General features: G+C 41.3%; 1 protein-coding gene across 1 annotated transcript in view; it reads left to right on the top strand.

Moving 5' to 3' along the window:
* Positions 1–1,511: 1,511 nt before the first annotated feature.
* LOC126252226 (sodium channel protein Nach-like) overlaps positions 1,512–19,278 on the top strand; it is a 201,243-nt gene continuing 183,476 nt past the window's right edge. Inside the window, exon 1 of the mRNA XM_049953098.1 lies at positions 1,512–1,603. Within this exon, the coding sequence (XP_049809055.1) occupies positions 1,512–1,603 (92 nt within the window). The remainder of the gene's footprint in view (positions 1,604–19,278) is intronic.

Raw genomic sequence — 19,278 nt, 5'->3', positions numbered from 1 at the left:
TGTCGTGAAGTAAAAACTTTAAACTTCATGAAATGCAAAATTTTAAATAAAGAAAATGAATCCAATTGCATGCCAAAGCAATCTAACTGTGTGCTCAAAGAAAACTATACAAATATAACTAAAACTCAATACCAAAGTACATTATGAACGGTACGCGCTATGAAATGCAATGTTATTTGGAGTATCAAAATAAATTCATAATTAAACTACTGCTCTACTCGGGAAGAAATAGCTGTTTGAAATTATCAACACTGTTCACTGACAATTAATCTGCTTGCTATCACGATACCTGACAGTCCCGACTACACACTGTTTGCTCAAGAATGCAAGGAAGGATCTATCCTGAAATAAAAGGGACTTACTTCTTGCTCTGCATGCTGTTATGTGTCTGGAGTACTGACGTTCTCGAAAGCAAATACAAATCAGCAGATGCAGCAGCTAATGGAAAATAGTGTACTCAAAATTTTTTTTTGTCAGCAACAATCTTTTGCTGCCTGTGACGTAATGTGCAATACACACACGATAAAAATTCAAAACTTTACTAGGAATCATCATGGAGGTGGGTTTTACTTTTTAAGGAAATCGTTCTTAAGAAATCAAATTATGATCATTGACGAAAAAATTGCATAACATAAGAAGACTAACAATTACAAAATTCTCTCATTACAAAAATTGCAAACAAACGTTTAAAATTCCTTCAAAATCTTCTCCATCAATAAAAAGAACAACAAAGCATTGTAAATAAGTTCTCATCTCCGTAATAAAGTATTCCAGATATTCTCTCCCAGATTCACAAATAACAGAGCTCTTTCTCTGAAAAACTCAACTGCTCGCTAGTATGCCTCCGATAAGAATGCTCCAGCACTGCACGATTAGCAAGTCGGCCACAGATAAAGCTAGACACAGAGTCAAGGATCTTATTCACTACTCATGCAGTTCCCTCATTAATCTTAGTCCCAGTACAACGTAAGGGAGAATTATTTACAACAGAAGAAAACATATAAGAACCTTACAAAGTAAGTTGTATTAGGAATACGAACTACAGCTCTTCATCCACCAAGGATTGTTTTAGACCTCGGAATTCTTACTTCTTGGGAATGCTGTTCAAAACCAATAACGGTCTGACACCATCTTGTAGAGAATATGTCACATTGCTTCCGAGCTTATAGAGGAAGTAGAAGAGACGTTGCGATGTTGTTCGTTTTTTTAATAAATTATTTTTAAGAACTTACCAAATTACCCTTTTCGGAAACCATCAGATGCCAAATCGTATAAGCGAGCAACTGTTCAGAAATCGTGTCCAAAAAACATGCTCCCAGTTCTTGATGGTATCCAACTTTTTGACATAGTTGTAGCAAACGCAGCGTGACACGTCATTCATTACTTCGATACATGCCAACTCTCATAATCTCATCATTTCAGATAACTGATCCTACTCCACGAAAGAGACGTCACAGGAACTAAATCAACACGCGCAGAAATTTGTTTTCGCTTCGGATTTGTTTGACAACATGATCCTCAGCATCATTAAGGATTACTTTCTCAACTCTACCTTACACGGACTACGCTTCATTGCAGAAGACAATCGTCACATCACAGAAAGGTAGCAATTCATCGTAATACAAAAATGTAATCACTTAAGTTTTTTACGTCCTATTCTATCATACGAACTTATTATTACTTATTAGTTCTCGAAAAAGTAATTAAAGTGATCTCAGTAAATCAAGGAAAAATTATAAGAACAATGAATAACGTGATGCTGCATAACGCAGAATATAATTCTTCTTCTCTTTGAAGGAATTTTAGACAGTTCTGGCTACCATCATTCCCTTTTCTTTCTCAGCCTTCCAATACTACCTCGACCTGCTGTCTTGTAATTGTAAACTATTTTCGTTTTTCTGTTGCTTTTCATCTTTTTTGCATGCTAATGTTATTTCCTTTCTTCTTCTTCAAAGGTGCTAAAAATATTCTCCGATTGCTTTGTTTCTTATCCCGTAATGTACAGACTTTGATCGCTTTAAGGAATTTCAACTGTGCCGCTTCTACACTGCTTTTATCCTTTTTAGTCATTACACGTATTTCGATTCCAAAAATAAGTACTGTCACAGCCAAATCTTTTTAAAATTTGATATAGTTTGTATTCTTGTTTTCCCTTTCAGATTACTTTTAACATTATACGTATAACGACAGAAAAGTTGCTAATTTCTTTTTTTTTTTTTCACCAACTAGATACGACAGTATGTCATCATCTGGGAGACTTTCAATTTTAAAATGGTACATACCATGTATACGAATATTTATTACAAGTTCTATATTTATTGAGTGCTGTGATATTACATATTTAAACGTTTTGGACATGTGGTATACATCGCTTTAAAATTCTAGGTACGAAGAACATACGCGCATCTGAATGTAAAACATGTTTGAAATGTGTACAACGATTTTGTCAGTTCAGCATATCAGAGTAATCATTACAAACGGTGGTTACACTGGACAGCAGCTGAAGAACATTAATGTTACAGGGTCGCCACATGAAGGGTTGCAGTACGTGCTTTGAGACAAGACTGCACGCTTAAATAGGGGATATTAGTTCTGTCTTACTTTTATTTCGTTATATTTGCGACAAAAAGTATATCAGATCGCCTTCTCTGCACTTATATACGCCAAATTCATTTTTCATACATACCCTGCAGAGATTTTAGCACAGAAACGAAAGGCTTGGTCCGAAAAAAAGTGAAATGATGATTAATAAATTATTTATTTAGATAACAGATAATGCAGATGTTAATCTGGATGAATAGTTACAGCTACTAATATGTGAGGGTTGGTGAAACTGGAGTCATAAACATACAAGGTTCTCTGAGTCTCCTAGATGCAGGTAATCAGCACTTTCTATCATGTGCACTACATTTTAGTCACAACAAATAATGCTTTGAAGTTGGTTGCATGGACAACATGATTGGGAAAGAAACGATTTGGGCGAATTAGCATCTAAACTGGATTCATTTCATTTGAACTGTTTTTTTTTTAATTAAAAAGAAAACCTAACTTGAAATGCTAGCCGCTTACGTTCTGTCAACTAATTTTTAATGCAGAGGAAAATAGTTACGATAAAAGTGGTTCCTTAAGCTGAATTCAAAAGACAAGCTATATTTATTTAACCTGACACAGTGCTGTCCAAGGTTAAGAAGCGATAATTGTGCATGAGTTCAAAAAGAGGGAAATATTCATCGAACAGTACATTCCCACTAACTGTAAGTTACTGAACTTTACCATGCTCTAGATCCTGTGGCACAAAAACTGATGGCTGGTTCGGATATCGTTTGTACTCAAGCGTGCTTCGTCTGCAAACTTAATCTTGATACCGAACACAGAAATGAAAATATGGATAAAGCGGTTGACACAGAAGAAGGTGAACCATTGATGTATAGCTGAAACATTATCCTAGAAATTCTCTATTAAAGCTCCAAAACATCGACTTATCAAGCGACCTCCATGTGGGTCAAAGTTAAAGTATTGTTCAGAAAGAAAATTATTCAAAAATACTAGACTTCACACGCCAGTCACATACGATTATGCTTATTAAAAACGCCGCCATTTTACGTATTATGATTCTACCGTGACAAGAACAGAGTAATAAACACGTGCTTGGCTGAAGTCCACAACAGCAAAAATACCACTCACAAAGAAAACTACTTAAAATACGAAATTCCACGCATAAGTTGTACATCATCGGAAGCACACGCAATTATTATATTCTGGTCGTGCCGCAGTGAGACCTAGTAAGGACCACGTGTTTGGCTAAAAGCCACAATATCAAATTGCTGTTCACAGACGAATCTAATTACAATTAAAAGATTCCACATGGAAATGATATATCATTATGCTTATTAAAGCACTCACAAGCATTTTGTAATCAGCTACAGTGGTAGGACACAGAGTAAGGACCATGGGGCCACAATACCCAAGATGAGGCTCACATAGAAAACTAGTTAAAATTACAATATTCCACAAGCATTTCCACGCGATATACACTCCTGGAAATTGAAATAAGAACACCGTCAAGTCATTGTCCCAGGAAGGGGAAACTTTATTGACACATTCCTGGGGTCAGATACATCACATGATCACACTGACAGAACCACAGGCACATAGACACAGGCAACAGAGCATGCACAATGTCGGCACTAGTACAGTGTATATCCACCTTTCGCAGCAATGCAGGCTGCTATTCTCCCATGGAGACGATCGTAGAGATGCTGGATGTAGTCCTGTGGAACGGCTTGCCATGCCATTTCCACCTGGCGCCTCAGTTGGACCAGCGTTCGTGCTGGACGTGCAGACCGCGTGAGACGACGCTTCATCCAGTCCCAAACATGCTCAATGGGGGACAGATCCGGAGATCTTGCTGGCCAGGGTAGTTGACTTACACCTTCTAGAGCACGTTGGGTGGCACGGGATACATGCGGACGTGCATTGTCCTGTTGGAACAGCAAGTTCCCTTGCCGGTCTAGGAATGGTAGAACGATGGGTTCGATGACGGTTTGGATGTACCGTGCACTATTCAGTGTCCCCTCGACGATCACCAGTGGTGTACGGCCAGTGTAGGAGATCGCTCCCCACACCATGATGCCGGGTGTTGGCCCTGTGTGCCTCGGTCGTATGCAGTCCTGATTGTGGCATGCCCACTATACGCCCTCGCTCAAAGTCCGTCAACTGCACATACGGTTCACGTCCACGCTGTCGCGGCATGCTACCAGTGTTAAAGACTGCGATGGAGCTCCGTATGCCACGGCAAACTGGCTGACACTGACGGCGGCGGTGCACAAATGCTGCGCAGCTAGCGCCATTCGACGGCCAACACCGCGGTTCCTGGTGTGTCCGCTGTGCCGTGCGTGTGATCATTGCTTGTACAGCCCTCTCGCAGTGTCCGGAGCAAGTATGGTGGGTCTGAAACACCGGTGTCAATGTGTTCTTTTTTCCATTTCCAGAAATGTATATTATAACCTACGCAAATGTCGAAAACCTAACATGACCCCTTCCAAAGTCTACAATTTGAAGTCTGAAACTGAAAAGGACTACGAAACGAAAGGACTACGAAACGACCATGGACCTGTATCTGAAAAATTAAGAGAGCTCTTACCAGAGACCTCCGCAATTTACTTATCCAGCCGCCAGAAACGGATTGCCGCACGGGGCTCTCTGCGTCCTAACGTTCAGGTCCAGGAGTTTGATGGGGGAAAGTAGGTCTGATTGCCACAGCGAATGCGAAAATGGTGGTTGGACCACGCCATCAACTTACCGTCTTTAGTCGCAACATCTACCCAGAACTCTGAGTTGGCGACACGACATGAGACCATACCCGGCTACCAAACACTCTGACTATGCTGGAGTCAGTTTTGAACTGCTCTCTTTTGTTTGTTTTCTCGTTCGTACAGGGCGGGTAAAAGGAAGTGGCTCTGTACAAGGACAGAACACCAACAAATAAATAGAAGCAGGCACTCATTCCTCCTCCAGAGACCCTGCGTCGGACTGTCAGAGTACCGAATCGAGAAATAAGCACACAGCCTGCCTCCTAAGGCGAAAGTCACTCTTAACATTAATGAAATAGTTTTAACAGAACTCTTTCAGTGTTGCTGAGAGCGTCCCAAAAATTTTCTTTGGGTACATATTCAATGATCCGTTTTCACACGCACCTGCTAAATGGGCATGTTCTGTGCTTGCGAGAATCTCATCATACATTATATCGTTTGTGGTAAATATTGCCGTCCAAAATCGTACACAAGGTTTTCTACTTCACCATCGTGTATTGTATGTAATGTATTTACATTTTGTGTCTAAATATCTGTAATACGCAAACCTCAGGTCAGGCAGGGATCTGCAGCTACTGGAGGTGAAGTCTGGGGATGGCGGATAGCAGCGTCGTCTCGTGCTGTAAGTGGTTCCCGTCTCGTAGTCATCAGGCTGCGTCTCAGTCTGGCCTTCAAAAACCACGCACTAGATTTTTATATTCTTTCGCTCACTACGCGCAAACAACTAGTTCCACAAAAATATCAACAGGACCTTTTTGTAGGAAACTTATGCATAAGTTAAATTTTGTGTTAGGATACGTTTTCGCTAGAGATCCCGATTTTCCAGTTATTCAAGAAAAACGTACAAAAGAAACCATCAGACACACCTCCACCCCCACACTCATCCCTCGCCAGTCAGGATTTCTAGTATGCTGTTCGTGGCATTCTGTCCTACCACTGAACAAAAACTTAAAACTACACCAACTATTCCTGATATTTGATCTTTTTTGGTATCTATTGACTGGGCTATAACGCCAACAACGTTGTCTGCTATATTGTTAAAATTATTCATGCAAATGTGGCCACACCGGTAATGCAAGAAAAACCACTTTTGTAAATGTTACGCTAAAATTAATTACGTTGACAAGGGAATTCAAACTTAACCCTTACAAGTACAGTAGTTTCGAAGTCAAAAGGTCTGATGAATACAACTATGATATTGTTTACTTTATGCTGTTGAAACTGACAAAATTGTTCCGTAAAATTTACACAAACGTCAGTTTTACAGTTTGTAAGTGCTAGATTAAGCCGGTGGCGTAATGAGCCCAGTCAGTGATCACCAATTCGGTCGAATCTGGGAAATAATTCGTGCAGTTGCAAATTTTTGTACAGTGGTAAGAGAGAATGTTATGAACAACATAAGGACATTTTTGTACGGTTTTCTTGAATAACTCGAAAACTACGGCCTGTAGCAAAAACATACCCCAGAACCAAATTGAATTACATTAATTTCCTACAAAGCGGTCCTGTTAATTTTTTTTTTTTTGTAATATTGATAATTCGCGCGTAGCGAGCGAAAAAATATGAAAATCTTATATGTGCTGATGAACGCTTCTCTGCCTATGACGTCGCTCTGCTGATCCACGCAGGATATGTTCATCGGCCCAGCAAGTTGTGGCACAAGAGTATTGTGACGAGTATAAATGAGTGAACATTTCTTAATATAACTCGATCTCTTGCTCTCATTCATTAAGATAAGTAAAACAGTCATCAACCCAAAGGTTGATTACAACACTTCGTTGTTTCACTAGTCGTGGTGTTAGTGGAGGTGCCTTCTCCTGATCTTTGTGAGGTGACTTACCCATTCAAACACTCTCAATAAATTATAACAAGACAACGCTCAACCGTATAATGTTCAGAAGAGCTTTCAGAACTTCACTGAGCAAGTCACCATAGACGCAAGTCGCCAACACTACAAGTATTGTTTACAGCATCTGTCCCATCTGTGTGGATCAGCAGTAAGTGCACTCGAGCAAAAAGTAAGTCCCACCCCCCAAACATCACTTTAACAATGTATAACATCGCCTCTAGCGTTGATAATGCGCTCAGCCCTGTGAACACGGATATTATCATCTTATAAAATGGGCATGGCCACAGCATACGTACCATAAAGATAAGGGAAATTGTCCTATAATCGGGTAGCGTTTTTCAGTTTAAGATTATAGTAAACTAGTCGTCTTTAAATTGTGGAAAATGTGCGACGCTATTACTAGGGAATGTTTAAACGCTACCCATGAAAAAAATCTTCTGGATATTTCCTCATTCCGTAGCAACAGGATAAAGAATTAAAAAGTGTAATTTTTACGTTCGGAAAATACGGTTCCTTATTTTGGGTTTTCTGGTTTCCTGATTATGCGTTGTAAATAAACACTAGAATTCAATGAATTAGTAACATAGCCTTTATTAGCACCATATGTTACTCTGCAGATGTTCCAGCCATAAGAAGAAAGCTGTCAGCCTTTTTACTTTTTGATACAGAAGGTACAAGTACAATCTTTCTAAGTATCATAATCGAAACCTGCACTAAGTTCATCACACAAGTGAAGACCGATGCACATAATCCCAGTCTCTTTAGAGGTATCAGTTGACCACAGTTGGTAGCAGTAAATGCGCTCCCCACCTTCTTCATATTCAGATGATTATTGTGTCAGCACGGTCTTGAATCGGAGTCTTCCTCACCACGATCCCGCTGCTTCGTGGTTCTCTGGCTCTTTCTTACGAACAGCTTCCTTTTGGTAGCTCCCGATCTTGAAGGTCTATCAGATGCATCAAATGAAGGTCCTGGAGTAGGTTGTCTTGACGGTAGTCTTTCCTTTAATTATGATACTTGCTTTCTTCTCCCTCTAGCCAGGGACTGCTGCAAAGCCTTTCTAAAAGAAGATTACGTCAACGCTGCTGCTTTACCTGCTCCTGGTGTTGGGTTTTGTGGTGGAAGCAGAGAAGGTGAGCTGATTTGAAGAGCAGAAATCGTGTTTCCTCTTTTCCATCAACTGCAATCGACAACGGCCCAGCTGAAACCTCTGAAGCCTAAATCAGCATCTGCTGCAGATTGCTGAAGAAGAAAATCCCTAGATGAAAAACCGGGGGGCCACCAGCTACTAGGAACCACCCCTTACTTCTAATCAGGCATAATCTAATCCTTAAGTGATCGGTGGACGAAACTTTTATCGATTAGATAAGAAATAGCATGCTCCGAACTATTGTTGCCCCTGAAATACTTTGAAAGTATGTTTTGCCTGGCTTGAGGAATGGCTTCCAGTTGAATTCCGCAGTAAATGTTTTTCCTGAACATAATAAAAGAAGTAACTGTGGAAAACGACTGCGTCAGCACGAAACTCACAATGGCGTATCAGAGTGACCTTCGCTACAGTTTATCCGAGTGAGCTACTTACTAAGTGCAGTACCAAGCAAGGGAGATATTCAGATACCCGGAATTAGACACCCATCCGAAATGTGAACACATCGCTGTTGATATACTTTCCGGGATGTGAGGTCGTGGTGGACCACGACCTCACATCCCGGAAAGTATATCAACAGCAATGTCACCCGGTCGTGAAAGCCTTCATTCTACAATGTTAACACATCATCATATAGGGGAAAGGGCAACTCTTGGTCCACTGAGAATACTGAAAAAAACGTTTCCACGATAACCTGGACATGAGTACCCAAGGCATGGTACGAAAAACAGACCTCCGGCCTGAGCTGTACCTTCCACACACTGTAGGTTAAACTCATTCGACCACCGATACATTCGACGCCTTGCATCATTAGGAAAAAAAAAGACAAAATCACGACACGTAGGACCAAACTTGAAGCCTCCACTCAGCTGTCGTCGAGTTTCTGTGTTTTTTGGCATATTCATGACTAATATCTTTATATGCTTCTTTGAGCAATGGTCTTTTGCGCGGTACCCGATTCCATCTGGAATGCGGACAGCGAGCGGTGATAGTCTGAGATGCCACTTCTTTTCATAGCAGGATCCCTTTGATTCTCATCTACGGCACCCTTACAGCACAGCAACACGTCGGCGATATTCTACGCCCCGCTTTGTACCTTCATGGCAAGTCGTCCTGGGCTTACATTTCAACTTCCCTTCACAGTGTTAATTTACGTCAGTGATGGAGAGTCACATGACCGCCTGGTAGAAGGCCTACACCAACCGCAGCACTGCAAGGCAACCAGTGAACTCTTTTAAGAGAGTGAATAATACACAATAAGACAAAAGAAACGCAAGGAATTACCGTAATGGGACGGAAAACGGTAGAGGTGATTAACACGTACAGACAAACAAATGATTACAATTTCAGAAAATTGAGCAAGTCAATAACGCGTTGGCACATCCCTGGCTCATACGCCAACTGTTATTCAGCTTGAAACTGGTTGATACAGTTATTGGATGTCTTCCTGAGGCATATAGTGTCAAATTCTGTCCAATTGGTGCGTCTGATCGTCAAAATCGTGAGATTATTGGAAGGCCCTGCCCGTAATACTACAAAAGTTCTCAGTTGCGCAGAGATTTGGCGACCCTGCCGGCCAAGGCAGGGTTTGGCAAGCACGAAGAGAAGCAATAGAATGTCTCGCCGTGTGCGGCCGGCCTTATCTTACTGAAACATAAGCCCAGGATTGCTAGCCATGAAGGAAAGCAAACCGGTGCATAGAGCAACGTCGACGTCCCGCTGTCCTGTAAGGGTGTCGCGGACGACAACCAAAGAGATCCTGCGATGAAAATAAATGGCACCCCAGACGTCACTCCTATTTGTCGGGTAGTATGGTGGGCGACAGTCAAGATAGTATCCCACCGCTTTCCAGGGCGTCTTCATACACATCTTCGCCCTGGAACCTCACTGACCGGAGTAGAATTGTTTTCAGTGGCGAGTCCCGCTTCGAACCGAGCACCGATGACCAGCGAAAATGTGTCTCGAGACGTCTTAGACAGGGGTGGGATACGAACCTGAGTATCTCCCGCCATACGGCCGGACAGCGAGCGGTGATAGTCTGAGATGCCACTTCTTTTCATAGCAGGATCCCTTTGATTCTCATCTACGGCACCCTTACAGCACAGCAACACGTCGACGATATTCTACGCCCCGCTTTGTACCTTCATGGCAAGTCGTCCTGGGCTTACATTTCAACAAGATAATGTCCACTCGCATGCAGGGAGGGCTTCTGCTGCTTTTCTTCGTGCTTTCCAGACCCTAGACTGGCCAGCAACGTCGCCCGATCTCTCCCCAACTAATAACGTTTGTAGAGTTATGGGCAGAGGCCTCCAACCATCTCGGAATTTTGACAATGTAACGCACAAGTTAGATAGAATTTGGCACGAACTCCCTCTGGAGGATATCTAACATCTCTAGCACTCAGTGCCAAGCGGTATATCAATTTTCATAAGCGTAAGACGTGGACAACGCATTACTGACTTGGTCAACTTGCGGAGCTCTTTCTGCTGAATTAATCACCCAATTTTTCTGAAATCATAAGGTCTTTCTCTTGAATAAATCATCAGTTTTTTCTGAAACAATAATCGTTTTTCTGTAAATGTACATTGTCGGTCTATACATGTACATCACATCTACCTATTTCCGTCCCTTTCGGATAATTCCTTCGTGGTGCGTTTGTATTTCATCGTGTGAGCTTATTTTGTTACTGACAGTAGTAATAAAATGGCGAAACGAAACATAGTGGATGAACAAGATTTTCTTCTTAGTGTTTAATTTCGACACTGTTCCATCACAAAGAGCTCTGCTGTCGTCCATGAAAGATGTATCATGGCCCAACTTAGCATTCCTCAGGGAACCTCTAACTGAGTTGATACAGTCATCACTATCAAAAAAGAAAATACGTGGATTGTCTTCATATATTTCGTGCACTTCGAAATGAGATGCAAACAGGCTGTAGCACACCCACAGTATGTAAAATAGTATCTCTGATCTGCAGGAGAATAACTTCTTCCGTGACTGCCCACTTCCAGAGAAAATCGTTATGGGCTTTTCAACTTTAATGAGCCACTGTGCACGAAATGCGGTAGCAAATTTGTTTTCCAATTCTCCAGCGTGAGGTCTCACTTTTATGTTACATGCATCACGCGAGGAACTGTGGGATCGAATAATTTGAATTGTGAAATTAATTCCACGCTCTAACTCTTGCGTCAAATCACGCAGGGCCGCAGGGTTTCTTCATCATGGTTCGTTATTTTGCTTCTGATACTTGGTGTTCTACAATGAACTAATTCGAGGAGGAGTAATATCGGATAGTACATTCATTGAGAAATCATTACGAGATTTGTCGGAAGCTCGTTGTTTGACACACCTTCACTTTCAGAAATCAGTCCCCTAGAGATCTTATCATAGCAGTTTTACTCAGGAAAACAAAAGTGTCCGTGCTTAATATCGGACTACGTGGTTCAGATATTATAAATTTTAAACTGTGCTATTATGATGGCTAGAGAGAAACATCGTTTTATCACTCGTTGTTCAGCAGCTCAGTTTTACTTACTCGTGTCGAGTAAACTCATCTTCAGAATATCAAAGGAGGTAAGCTTTTTCATATAACCTGTATGGTGTCATGAGTGTGTCACCAGTTGCTTATAGTATGAATATGAGTATGATACGAAACTGGTGACTCACGCATGACGTCACAACGGGTGTATGAAGCACCTTCCTTCCTTTGATATTCTTCAATCCAATCCCTCGTCTGATGCAGCTTTAGAAGGTAATCTGTCCTCTACAAAATTCATCATCTCTGCGTAGCTACTACAACCTACTTCCACTTAAACTAAATTGCTTTACTTAAAGTGCTGGGTCTCCTACTACATTTGCCCTCCCACCCCCCACCCCCCTCTTCCCCCCCCTCCCACACACACACACACTTCCGTCTTCTCAAGTATACGATTCCCTTGATGTCTCTGGGTGTGTCCTATCAACCGATCTCTTCTTTTAGACTTATTGTGCCACCGATTTATTTTCTCCCCAGCACAATTGAGTACCTCTTCATTGGTTATCCGACATACCCATCTAATCTTCAGCATTATTTTGTCGTATCAAATTTCGAAAGAACCTATTCTCTTCTGGTCTGTACGGTTTATCGTCCACGTTTCACATCCGTTCTGCGCTACACTTCTGTCAATAGCTTCAGAAAAGTCTTGCTAACGCTTTAATTCATAATCGATGAACTAGCTTTTTAAAAAACACTCTTCTTGCCAGTGCCAGTCTGCATTTTATATTCTCTTTACCTCGGACATTTTGCCGACAAACAGAAAAACTCGTCTACTACTTTAAGGTCTCATTTCCTGTACTAATTCTCTCGGTATCGCCTGATTTAATTCAATTACATCCCATTACTCTTGTTTTACGTTTGTTGATATTTCTCAAGAATATTGAGGCTCTGTTAGATGATGATCAATTTGGCTTTATAAAGCGTACAGGCATCTAGGAGACAGTTCCGACGTTGCGAATGACAATGAAGGCAAGACCTAAAAAAAGTCAAGACACGTTCATGGGATTTGACGACATGGAAAAAGTGTTCGACATTGTAAAACAGTTTAAGATATGCGAAATTCTGAGAAAAATATGTGTTAGCTACAGGAAATGACGGGTAATATACAATATGTACAGGAACCAAGAGGGGAGAGTAATAACTGAAGGCCAAGAACGAAGTGCTAGGATTAACAAGGGTTTAAGACAACCAACCGTACAATCTTTTGTCCATATTGTTTAATGTATCCATCGTAGAAGTAATGACGGAAATAAAAGGAATATTCAAGACAGGAATGCGAACTCTGAGTGAAAGGATATAAATCTACATCTACATCAGACTCCTAATGGTGTGTGGCGGTGGGTACTTTCGGTACCACTATCTGATCCGTCCAACACTAAATGATAAAATTCGCCGATTGCATTGGTATATTCAGTGAAAGTAAAGGAGAAGAATTACAGTACATATTGGATGCAATAAGCAGTTTAATGGACACAGAACATGCTCTGGCAAGGAGTCGAAGAAGACGAAAATATCGGGGAGTAACAGAAGTGAAGTTAACGATAAACTAACATCGGAATTGGGAACGACGAAGTAGAAGAGTTTAAGACTTTCTACTACCTTGGAAGCAAAATAACACATTATAGAAAAATTAAGGAGAACATGAAAAGCACACTAGCAGAGACAAAGAGGATATTCCTGAACAAGATAAATCTACTGTTATGTCAAGTCGGCAGTAATTTGGAGAAGAACTTTCTCAGGACGTGCGCTTGGAGCACAGCTTTGTACGTTAGTGTATCTCCGATTGCGGGAAATTAGAAAAGAAGAGATTCAAAGCATTTGAGATGGGGTACTATAGAATAATGCTGAGCATTAGGTACAGTGATCAAATTAGGGATGAGGGGCTTCTCAGCAGAATCAGCAAGGAAAGGAACACATGGTAAACACGAAGAACAAGAAAGGACAGGATGATAGTAAATGTGTTAAGATATCATGGAATAACTTTTTACGATGGGCGTCGTCGTCTTACGCTTCTCAGATTCCATAGTTACCGTACAGCGTAGAGATTGGAGTTCTTTAAACAAATAACTGAGGACATAAAGTTCAAGGGCCACTTTAAGGTGAAGAGGCTGGCACAGGAGAGGAATTCGTGGCGCCGTGCATCAGACCAGTCAGAAAAGAGAGAATTCAAAAGAAAAGAAGTTCCTCTTACGATTTCTTTTCAAACTATCCATATCCTTCAACTCATCTTCCAAATCCTTTACCATCTTCGGCTGAATAACAATATCATCGAAAGACTTTAAAGTTTTTATTTCTTCTTCCAGGGCCTTAATTCCTTTTCCAAGTTGCTTGTTGGTTTCCTTTGACGTTTCCCAACAACAGCAATGAAATACAATTTTATTTATTTTGGGATTAGAACGTTGTTGATATTTTTAAATGACATCATGTTCGCCATTGACAGTACTATTTGTAATAATTTTCGCAAATGCAATTTCAATTCATTTTCGGATGGTGAAGGGTCTGAAAACACACCAGTTGCCAACATTAATAAAGTAAATAAAAACAGTGAAAATATAGACCCACATCATTTTCATTTAATTTATAAATGTTCACAACTGCTATGTTTTAGCAGCTTAATTGCTTAATTGTAGAAATTGTAGTAAATAGTACAGTCGACGGCGAACATGATGTTAACATAAAAAAATAATGAAAGAGGCGGCACCCTATTTTAACAGAACAAATGAAATACAAGATTAACTACTGTAAGTAATTAACACTTTTGTCTGCTTTGCAACAAATTTACCATGTTACATGAATATTTGTGGACATTAACAACTGACAGAAGCAGCATAGTGGCGTATAAAAAGCTAGAAGAGTTTTCATCCTCCGCAGCATCAGTTCTCTTATTTACGTCTGGCGAGAAGTACACGGCAAGTGACACAACCCGATTTCCCAAACGCGTCCCTCATTGAAAGAGAAGCCAAAATAAGCGAACACGTGTCTCGGTCTATACGTAGATAATCGACCACTTCTGAGAAAACGCCAGTCAAAGTTTTCGACTAATTTAGATGCCTTAAACTCGCTATGACTCAACCGAAGTGGTGGCACACTGCCTGGCATCGCAGCATTTCACTTTTGTGTCCCGTGTTCGAAACCCGATTATTGTTTTTATTTATTTTGTTCCTTTCATTTACCTGCTCGTGTCTGTAGAAGGTCATGTTTCTTATCAAGTTAGGCGATAAAAAGGCGTTATATTAATTCTGAAATTACAACTGGGTTTTACAATGATTTCATACATTTATTATATAATATATGTGTGTGTGGTATTTTCAGACATTATAAATCATTTTAAAGTCTCATAATCTTATATTTAATTGGTATATCGGATCTTTATTCCTATATTTTATTCATCAGGAGGATTTGTTGCTTTCCACTGGATGATATCGAGTGTTAAACACTCGAAACATAGAAATTACGAACACCACAAGCTTCACGCAACGGCAGGTTTGGCACAATGACATTTCTACGTATGAATCTCACTCTGGAAAGAAACATCTTTAACACTCAAGAACATCTCATGCGCTGGCTATAATTTTATGACAAACTGCACTTAACTAATTACTTTTCCGAAAACTGGCACTTGTACTTGATTATGAAACATGATACACTACAGGAAAATCACCGAAAACCATTTCAACTAATTTTTCCATTTATTTATTTATTATTTCATTCATTCACCAAACAAAGAACTTTTAGACGAATGAAGACAACGTTGTTTTAAAGTACATTGGGAAACACTGGTGTAGTAATCTTCTACGGACATGAGTAGATAAATTAAATACAAAAAAAATTAAATTAATAATTGCGTTTCGAAGACGGGTAGCAAAAGTGCGAAGCCGCGACTCTAGCCACTGGTTTACCGCTTCCTCTGAATTATGTTCTCGCTAAAAGGCACATAATCTACCTCGTAGCCTTGACTTGTTTTCTCAGAAACGGTCGAATAATTATGGATAAGCCAAGACACTCGTTTATTTTGGTCCCTCTTCCACTGAGCGAAGTTTATCGGAAACCTGCTGTTCTCGTGAATATAGTGGCGCTCAGCATACTCAGCAATTATCGCCGAGGACGACAGTATCGTCTCTCTACCGATCCAGCAATGCGACAATTCTGTTAGGTAGAACTCTATACAGGGTGGTCCACTGATAGTGACCGGGCCAAATATCTCACGAAATAAACGTCAAACGAAAAAACTACAAAGAACGAAACTTGTCTAGCTTGAAGGCGGAAACCAAATGGCGCTATGGTTGGCCCGCTAGATGGCGCTGCCATAGGTCAAACGGATATCAACTGCGTTTTTTTTTTTTAATAGGAACCCCCATTTTATTACATATTCGTGTAGTACGTAAAGAAATATGAATGTTTTAGTTGGACCACTTTTTCGCTTTGTGATATATTGCGCTGCAATAGTCACAAACGTATAAGTACTTGGTATCACGTAACATTCCACCAGTGCGGACGGTATTTGCTTCGTGATATATTACCCGTGTTAAAATGGACCGTTTACCAATTGCGGAAAAGGTCGATATCGTGTTGATGTATGTCTATTGTCATCAAAATACCCAACGGGCGTGTGCTATGTATGCTGCTCGGTATCCTGGACATCATCCAAGTGTGCGGACCGTTCGCCGGATAGTTACGTTATTTTAGGAAACAGGATGTGTTCAGCCACATGTGAAACGTCAACCACGACCTGCAACAAATGATGATGCCCAAGTAGGTGTTTTAGCTGCTGTCGCGGCTAATCCGCACATCAGTAGCAGACAACTTGCGCGACAATCTGGAATCTCAAAAACGTCGATGTTGAGAATGCTACATCAACATCGATTGCACCCGTACCATATTTCTATGCACCGGGAATTGCATGGCGACGACTTTGAACGTCGTGTACAGTTCTGCCACTGGGAACAAGAGAAATTACGGGACGATGACAGATTTTTTTGCACGCGTTCTATTTAGCGACGAAGCGTCATTCACCAACAGTGGTAACGTAAACCGGCACAATATGCACTATTGGGCAACGGAAAATCCACGATGGCTGCGACAAGTGGAACATCAGTGACCTTGGCGGGTTAATCTATGGTGCGGCATTACGGGAGGAAGGATAATTGGCCCCCATTTTATCGATGGCAGTCTAAATGGTGCAATGTATGCTGATTTCCTACGGAAAGTTTATACCCATGTTACTACAAGATGTTTCACTGCAAGGCAGAATGGGGATGTACTTCCAAAATGATAGATGTCCGGCAAATAGCTCGCGTGCGGTTGAAGTGTTATTGAATAGCATATTTCATGACAGCAGATCTGACGTCTACGGATTTCTTTCTGTGGGGAAAGTTGAAGGATATTTGCTGTCGTGATCCACCGACAACGCTTGACAACATGCGTCAGCGTATTGTCAATGCATGTGCGAACATTACAGAAGGCGAACTACTCGCTGTTGAGAGGAATGTCGTTACACGTATTGCCAAATGCACGGAGGTTGACGGACGTCATTTTGACCATTTATTGCATTAATGTGGTATTCACGCTGTAACAGCATGCGTTCTCAGAAATGATAAGTTCACAAAGGTACATGTATCACATTGGAACAACAGAACTAAAATGTTCAAACGTACCTACGTTCTGTATTTTAATTTAAAAAAACCTACCTGTTACCAACTGTTCGTCTAAAATTGTGAGCCATATGTTTCTGACTATTACAGCGCCATCTATCACAAAGCGAAAAAAGTGGTGCAACCTACCTGTTACCAACTGTTCGTCTAAAATTGTGAGCCATATCTTTGTGACTATTACAGCGCCATCTATCACAAAGCGAAAAAAGTGGTCCAACTAAAACATTCATATTTCTTTACGTACTACACGAATATGTAATAAAAAATGGGGGTTCCTATTTAAAAAAACGCAGTTGATTTCCGTTTGACCTATGACAGCGCCATCTAGCGGGCCAACCATAGGGCCATTTGGTTTCCCCCTTCAAGCTAGACAAGTTTCTTTCGTGAGATATTTGGCCCGGTCACGATCAATGGACCACCCTGTATAAAAGATTATACTGAATACTTGTCTGTGTGAAGAGACTGGCATCTTGCTCTGTATCAAGTGATACGTTGATGTTCAGTGTTCATGGCATTCCTGTTGACATGGATTGTCATAAAGCGAAATATTTCGACTTATTCAAGACATAATAAAGTGATCAAATGTTTTATATGCTGTAATATTGTCTCGGCCCCTCCAGGAGTAAAATTAAGAACCCACTAAACTACCGACGAGTGTTATTTCGTCCGGTACAATAATCAGGAACGTACCTATGTAGAGGACACTGCTCATCTTCCCTATCCTTGACCTATCCGACCTTTTGTTTCTACTGTAATGATGTAGTTGTCGATATGACATAAAAGCCTAATCTCCCCTTTTCTTACACTCCACCGAAGTAGCAAAACCGGATATAGGAAAGCTAATTTCTGGAGACGTATGGTGAAGGGTTCTGAGGGGATGAAATTTGTGCGGTACTGATGGAGTAATGATGATGAAGTCCCATACTACGAGGAGCGTAGGGGGACGATGCGGGAGACCCGCACTGCCGTACTAGGGAAGGTCCTAGCGGAGGTGGTTTGCAATTGCCTTCCTCCGACCGTCATGGGGATGAATGATGATGACATAGACGACACAACACCCAGTCATCTCGAGGCAGGTAAAATCCCTGACCCCGCCGGTAATCGAACCCGGGATCCCGTGCGCGGTAAGGGAGAACGAGCTACCGATGGAGTATGTGGGTTGAAACGTCGTGGAAGAAATAATGTGGGCGAGTTCATGGTAGGGAAGTATGGGAACTGAGACAACTGGAACTAGGAAGAAGCAGAGGAAAGAAGGGAAAGGAAAAGGGTTGAGGGGGAAAGAGGCCGACGAACCGTTTCACCGCAGGTGGTTGATGAAGTCGCTGTTGCTATGGCAGACAAAGCTGCTCGCAATTCCTGATCCTCAGGCGGTGCGTGTGATGTATCATGACACTTGGACATCCCGTGGTCCACTGTACGGAAGGTGCTTCGAACCATTCTCAACCGTACAAGGTCTATATCGTACAGAAGCTTGCACCACAGGAAGCACAGAGACGTGTTGACTTCGCTCCCCATTGAAGTTGATGAGGACTGGCTCTTGACCATCCTATGGTCAGACGAAACTCATTTTTCTCTGACGGGTGCGGTGAACACACAGAACTGCCGAGTGTGGGGATCTTCATCTCCAGTTACTGTGCATGAAGTTCCTCTGTGTGCTGAACGTGTCACCGTATGATGTGGCTTCACTGATACATTCACCACTGGCCCATTCCTTTTTGAACAGGCTGGCGCTCAAGGACCAAAGACGTGCAGTGTGATGGCCAACGCTACAGCGATATGCTTCG

Source organism: Schistocerca nitens, chromosome 4 (genome assembly GCF_023898315.1).
Source record: "Schistocerca nitens isolate TAMUIC-IGC-003100 chromosome 4, iqSchNite1.1, whole genome shotgun sequence".
NCBI lineage: Eukaryota > Metazoa > Arthropoda > Insecta > Orthoptera > Acrididae > Schistocerca > Schistocerca nitens.
This window is presented reverse-complemented; position numbering and strand designations above follow the sequence as displayed.